A 7,147-nucleotide genomic window follows, 5' to 3' on the forward strand; every position below is an offset into this window, starting at 1 on the left:
GTCCTGCTCTGCAACCATTAAAGGTGTACTAACCAAATAAAATCCATTCGTTTCAAAGTGAGAACTGTCGCGTTTACGATAGAGTTGTTTTGGGGACACATGTCTGCAGAGGCTTCAAATAATCTTTTTACCAAGAGCATCTGCTTTTGCTCTACCACAGATAAAACGCTGCTTGCTGTAAACGCAGGGTCAGCAATGTGCCCGTGAGCCTTCAGCTAGAGCCGCGTTCCTCGGGTTCTCCAGACAGCCCTCCTGTGCGCCTCCTCCCTCCCTCTCCTGCATTCTGAGCGGCTCCGCAGATTCCCACATAAAGTGGGTCCTGGCCGCCATCTTAGAGAGTCATTCACACCAGCCGGACCGCGGCACCACGCGTGCAAGCCTCCCAGGACTGCCCCCAGCCACTTCCCTCGCTGCTCTCCCTCTCCCTCGTCTTGCACAGGGGGTCAAACTCCAGGTCTGAGGCAAGCAGTGATGAAATCTGCATAATGTGAAATGTCAAGTCTGATCACCCAACACAGCAGAGCGAATGAGGCAGTGCACGTGTTTGCATGTCGGTGCGTATCAATTTCCCATGCAAAGACCCACAGACGAGCCACCAGGTGATTAAAGGGGGTACAGCGCTGAGGGTTTCCACTCCAAGACCTAAGCAAGCTGAGTGTTATCTCCTCCACGCTGAGGATGTGCTACTAGAGGGCAGGGACCCAGGCTGAGAGGAGGGGTGGAGCAGCACCGGCAGAGAAAGTTCCCATTTGCTGGCGCTCCAGCGGCCGCAGTCCCCTTTCATCCCCAGGCACCCTGGCCATCACTCCGGACCTCCTCCTCTCCGGTGTCTCAAGCACAACGTAGTAAACACCCGGAGTCCCAGGCAGCGCGCACCTCCCCCAGGCCTGCGGAGGACATCCCGGCAGGTTATGAATGGCCTCACTATGCCCAGCTCCTTTTCACACGCGGGCACGCGCACACGCGCGCCCCAGAGGCGAAGATTTAATACCCCGGTAACAGCAACGGCCAACAGAATCAATGGCCCTCCAGAAAGGCGCTCACGCTTCCCAGGCCTCACCAAAGAGGTTCCAGACCAGACCGGGCGACACAACCCATTTTCTCCGGTTGACTCTAATGAGGACGTTCGTTTTCCTAATTATATTCTCTGCACCCACTGGATAGTGGGAATTCAGAGTACGACCAACTTGGAACCTTCAAGGGTATTGGATTATCAGGAGAAATGAATTTTCACAGGCGATCGCAGATATGCTGTTGTTTCTCGATGTGTGAAAGTATGAATAAATTCTCATTGTAAGTGGGGTTGCACGCTGAGGCCTCTAGCAGTTACGGGACACGCTACGGGACACGCATTTCTGGGAGCAAATAAGCGCGGAATGCTACCAACGCGTATAAAAAGCAACATTTATTTTCATCTTACACAAGCAAAAAAGTATTTAGAGAAACAGAAAAGTCACACCCAACCGCTAAAGATTTGCACTTTTTCGCTACTTCATTAACGAATTCGAGGGTGGAGGATCTATTGTAAAAACCGCTCGGTCACCAGCGCGGCGCGGGAATGCATCCGCAGCGCCTTGGCGTTCGCGCTCCCTTCTCCGCGAGCCCCAGGACACGGGCAGCCCATCTAGCCGCCACCGAGCGCCAGGCAGCCCGCTCCGCCCAGTCGCACAGACAGAAGCATCTGCCGCTGCACGAATCTTCGGAGAGCGGCCCCGGCTTCGGGTGCCTGCCACCTCCCGGTGCCGCACGATGCCAGGCGCGGCTGCGGCGTCCGCACAGCCCCGGCTCTGCGGGCGCTCTGGGCCCCGGCCGGCCGCGCTGGACGGCGAGGCGGCGCGCAAAAAGAGGCGACCCCGCAGCCCCTAGCGCTCCCGCTCCCTCGGTGGCCGCACAGCAGCCGCCCGCCCAGAGCGCCGGAGCCAGCCGCGCGTCGCCGCTCTGCCGGTGGCCAGCAACGGGCCGGAGAGGCGCCCGAGGTGCCAGCGCGGCCCCGGGCCTCGTGTCACTCACCGTTTGAAATGCTCGATGATCTTCTCTTCTCGCACGTTCTCCGGTAAGTTTCCCACCCAGAGGTGCCTGGTTTCCCGGACCATGCTGGGCGGTGTGCCGGCGACCGCCGTGGCTGGCTCCCCCTCGCCGGCTTCGTACGCGGCCGTCAGCGCAGGGAGGCGGGCGCCGGGGCGGCGGCGGCGGCGGCTGCGGCGGTGGCGTCGGCAGCGGCGGCGGCTCCTCCGGCTCCCCCCGGTGCAGAGACCATCCCTCTCCCCCAGGTTCTGACTCTCGGGCCTCGCAGCTCCGCTCTGCCGCCACCAAACACCCGAAGCCGACCCTCGCGCTCCGGCGGCGCATGCGCGCGGGCGGCGGCGGGCGGGGGAGCGGGAGGAGGGGCGAGCGAGACCCGGGCGGCCGCGACTACGACGGAGCCGGCGCTGTGGCTGCCGGACGCTTCCCACCGGCGCGCGCGGCCCGCCTCCCGCCGCCTGGCCGCCGCCCCCTGGCCGCGGGCGCGCGCGCGTCCTCCCGCCCCGACGCCGAGTTCCTCCCAGCTGGCGCGCAGGCGCGCGGAGTCCCGAAGGGGGAGGAATGCGGAGCCGGGAAGCGGCGTTCGCGCAGTCAGCTTAGTACGCAGGCGCGACGGGGGGCGGGAGGCCGGCCGCCCGAGGCATCGGGGGGGGGGGGGGAGCGTGGGGCCGCTTCTCCCTGCGATCAGGCGTTGCTCTGGGGAAACACAAGAGAACCCGGTTAGTTTCGAGGCCAAGCGGTTTCTAGAGGACAAAGTCCCTAGCCTGTCCGCCCTACGGACCGCCCCTGACCGTTTCCGGACGCCTAGATTCCCCGCCTGCTTGGGAAAGTGGTCCGAACCAGGCCGCCCTTTTCACCGCCCAGACAAGGGACCAGCGCTGCAGAGAAACCTATCCCTCCCAAAAATCATTGGCTTGTAACATTAAGCAACTTTTTATATAGGAGCTTGCGAAACCTTCTGTAAGATGCCTTTGCTCATGGTTACGGTGTACAAGAACTAGAGCTGAAAGGATACAGACATTTCACACCGTTCCCCTCAGAAGGTTTGGAATAGTTTATTTTTTAAACAGGATTAGACCTCCGGGCCTTCCAGACCTTTGAAACTTGCAGTTGACCTTTTATATAAGGCCGGTTTACAGAAAGATAAAACCGCAAAAGGCAACTGTAGAACAACAACAACAACAACAACAGCTAGCTCATTAAAACCGTCAGCAACTCGTACTTTAGTTTTTCAAACACAAAAAAAAAATGGTGCTTTAGGTACAGCCTATAGATTTTTTTTTTCATAGCGCCCTTAGATACTACAAAGTGCAAGTACACACAAATTAGGGTTCTAACTAAGGACATCCCCCACGTCTGACAAGGAGTGGTAATGTATCACTGAGCTACATTCCCAATTCTCGGTAGTGTTTTATTTATTTAGCTTAATTTGGAAGGGTATTCCGGAGCCACAGTTTATGTTTTTTTTTTGTTTGTTTGTTTGTTTTTCCGGAGCTGGGGACCGAACCCAGGGCCTTGCGCTTCCTAGGTAAGCGCTCTACCACTGAGCTAAATCCCCAGCCCCCACAGTTTATGTTTTTGAGAAAATGTCTCATATAGGCTCAAGCTAATCTCAAACTTCTACGCCCACCTCCCAGTACCGAGACTGTAGACCTGGGCTACCATACTGCTGCACCAACTGAACAGGCAATATTTTGAATCGGAAAAATCATAAGCAATGGCAATAATATCTGGGGTCACATAATAGTTTCTTTTGTTCCACAAGAGGTGAACTTAGTAGAGTTTCCCTTTTTATTATTTGGTCATTGAGTGTGTGTGTGTGTGTGTGTGTGTGTGTGTGTGTGTGTGTGTTGGTTTACTTGGTTTGCTTGCATGGATGTGCATCGTGTGTGCGCTTGGTGCCCATGAAGTTCAGAAAAGGGAACCAGTGAAGCTGGAGTTAGGGGTGGTTGTGAGCATCATGTGGATGTGAGCAACCAAACCCGGATTCTCTGCAAGAGGCACAGTGTTCTCAAGCATTAGCCATCCTCCCACCCCTTTCTTTTTCGTTTCTGAGACTGGGTCTCACTATATAACCCCAGTAATCTCCTTGCCTCAGCCCCCTAAAACTAGATTTTGAAAAAAATAATTTATTTTATGTACATTGGCATTTGGCCTACATGTGTCTGTCCCAGGGTGTTAGATCCTCTGGAAATAGAGGGGTTGGGGATTTGGCTCAGTGGTAGAGCGCTTACCTAGGAAGTGCAAGGTCCTGGGTTCGGTCCCCAGCCCCGGAAAAAGGAAAAAAAAAAAAAAGGAAATAGAGTTATAGACAGTTGTGAACTGCCATGTAGATACTGGGAATTGAACTCAGGACCTCTGGGACAGCAGCCAGTGCCCTTAATTCCTGAGCCCTCTCTCCAGCCCCAAAACTAGATGATTATTATTATGATTATGATGATGATGATGATTATTTTACAAAATATCCTTCTAGATTAGCTGGAGGGTTTATGATTGTGGTACTGATGCCAGTCCTGGTGGCAAGGCCCTTAATCCCATAGCTACATAGTGATGCCCTGTCTTAAAAAAAAATTTAAAAAAAAAGCAGAAAAAAAAAATCTGTAAGATAAGAAAACTCAGCAGGTAAAGTTGGCTTGCCATCAAGCCCCAAACCTTACACCATGGGAGGAGAGAAGCCCACAGAGTGTGACACACACACCCTGGGAAATGGATGCTGCCAGGCAACAAAACACAGAGATAAGTGGGCTCAGGAATCCCTGCTTTCTGATTTCCATTTCTAGTGCAAATGCTGTTGATCACAAGGCAAGAGACAAGCAAGTGCCTTTTGCTAGCCCAAATCGGGGGTTTCTTTCTCTCGGTGCTTTGCATTTTTGCTGGCAACACATCAGGAAACAGGTAAAGCTGTTTCCTTGTTTCCAACTATGTTACAAAATATTTAAGGGAGTTTTCTTCATGAACCTGTATCTTTGTGAGTTTCTATAGAAGAAAGAAACAAAACAGAGAGGAGCTGACAGAAAGACAATCTAATCTTCTGATGTTTTAAAAAGAACCTGGGATCAGGGATAGAAAGATGACTCAGCAGTGGAGAGCGATTTCCTGTTCTTTCAGAAGTCTGAGTTGGAGTCTTAGCACAGTATGGCTCCCAGTCAACCACCTGTAAGTCTTAACTCCCCAGCTAGCCCAGGCCTCTAAGAACATCTGCACCCTTCCTGCACAAACCCAAAAAGGAAACACACACACATACACAGAAATAAAAACAGAGACCAGCGTGGTGGTGCACACTTTCAATATCAGTACTCAGGAGGAGACAGAGGCAGGTGAATCTCTGTAAATTCAAGGCCAGCTTGGTGAACATAGTGGGTCCCCCCTGACAGCTAGGGCTACATAGAAAGATCCTATCACAAAAATATACTTTTTAAAAAAATTATAAGGTAAAAATAAAACTTTAAAAAATGCTTAGTAATGGCTAGGTATGGTTGTAGACAATTTTAATCACAGCACTTGGGAGGCAGAGGCCAGTAGGTCTCTGTGAGTTAGAATCCAGTCTACAAGTTGACTTCTACAGTAGCCAAGGCAATATAGTAAAACCCTGTCTCAAAATAAAATAATAATAATAATAACAACAACAACAGCAGCAGCAGCAGCAATTGATACTCATGGCAAAAGAATAACCAGAAGGCTTCTAGGTCCTAACGCCATTTATCCATGATGCACCGCCCATCCCCGTCACTGCAAATCACAAAAATGTAGGTTGCGATTTAACTGTGGAAAATGGATCAAGTGCATCTCATTTGAATATTAAAGAGAATTCAGGAAGGTGACATTAAAGCAGAGCCATTTGCAGAGGGGAATTAAAATAGATTTGCTTTTAATCAACTCCTATTTTCACACTGTGAAGAGCTGCTGTATTTAGCTTGCTAGACATGCTCAAAGAGTTCAGTCATGCGGAATGGAGGCTGAGAGGGGGAAGGCTTCTGAGCTTCAGACTCAGGCTCTGAGCATTAACCTCGTCACTAGAGTGGGCAAATTAATATACCTGCTCAGGCAGAAGGACAAAGTAGTCACCGGATATTTAACAACAAATTGATACAAAAAATAGTTACAAATGCTGGAAGACATGTACTTAAAATATATGTATTTCTTCTAAAAGCCACCATTTAAAAATATGTTTTCCTGGGGTTGGGGATTTAGCTCAGTGGTAGAGCACTTGCCTAGCAAGTGCAAGGCCCTGGGTTCTGTCCCCAGCACCGGAAAAAAAAATGTTATCCAGCGCTAAAATGACCAAAGCCCTAAGCACATGAAAACTGGGCAATGACAATTTCAGACAAGCCTGTTATGATCAGAGTCCCCCCCCCCAAAAAGAAACAAAATAAAATCAATAATTAAAAGTATTTGAATCCTTGATGCTTCTGAGAGTCTAATGGTAAGAGAGAGCACAATCTATTGCCAAACTAGCAAACGGTGTGAGGAAATTATTGTTATAGTTACCAGAACCACCATAATTGGACATTGTCTACCTAGACCTATAGACTTTACAAGAACTAACACGTCATAGTCTGCTGTCCATGACTCTAAGAGAGTTAAATAATGTATTCTCTGTTTTTAGTTTTCCAGAAAAATAGAATAACTTAATAATTTATTAGAGAATTGGTTCATAACTTTCTTCCCTTCTTTATCCAGGACAGTTGTTGGGGAGATTTCTCTGTGTACAAATGCTGTGGCTGTGTCTAATATCCAGAATATTAATTAACTAATATTTGTAGAATTAAACTGAAATACACTAGAGGGATACTTATAAATGTAAATCGTGGTTGCTGTTTTAGGTAAGGGAATCTGAATTTTTCTTGTTTCTTTTAGAATAGATTCCCATGACTCAGAATGGCCAAGAGTTTCCATGTAGCCCAGGATGACCTCTATTTCTCAAGTGTGGGGAGTGAGCCACTTTAATCAGCTAGAATTTGAAGTTAAATAAACGGGCTGGAGAGATGGCTCAGTGGTTAAGAGCACCGACTGCTCTTCCCAAGGTCCTGAGTTCAAATCCCAGCAACCACATGGTGGCTCACAACCATCTGTAATGAGATCTGATGCCCTTGTCTGGTGTGTCTAAAGGCAGCTACAGTGTACT

At 50.0% G+C, this 7,147-nt stretch overlaps 1 protein-coding gene across 3 annotated transcripts in view; it reads right to left on the bottom strand.

Moving 5' to 3' along the window:
• Spen (spen family transcriptional repressor) overlaps positions 1-2,476 on the bottom strand; it is a 73,532-nt gene extending 71,056 nt beyond the window's left edge. For 2 of the 3 annotated variants that reach the window (XM_039110807.2, XM_039110804.2), the window contains exon 1: positions 2,011-2,476. In XM_039110807.2, the coding sequence (XP_038966735.1) occupies positions 2,011-2,093 (83 nt within the window). In that variant the 5' untranslated portion in view covers positions 2,094-2,476. The remainder of the gene's footprint in view (positions 1-2,010) is intronic. The other variant, NM_001395101.1, reaches the window with a different exon arrangement.
• Positions 2,477-7,147: the final 4,671 nt, after the last annotated feature.

The sequence above is a fragment of the Rattus norvegicus genome, chromosome 5 (genome assembly GCF_036323735.1).
Source record: "Rattus norvegicus strain BN/NHsdMcwi chromosome 5, GRCr8, whole genome shotgun sequence".
NCBI classification, from domain to species: domain Eukaryota; kingdom Metazoa; phylum Chordata; class Mammalia; order Rodentia; family Muridae; genus Rattus; species Rattus norvegicus.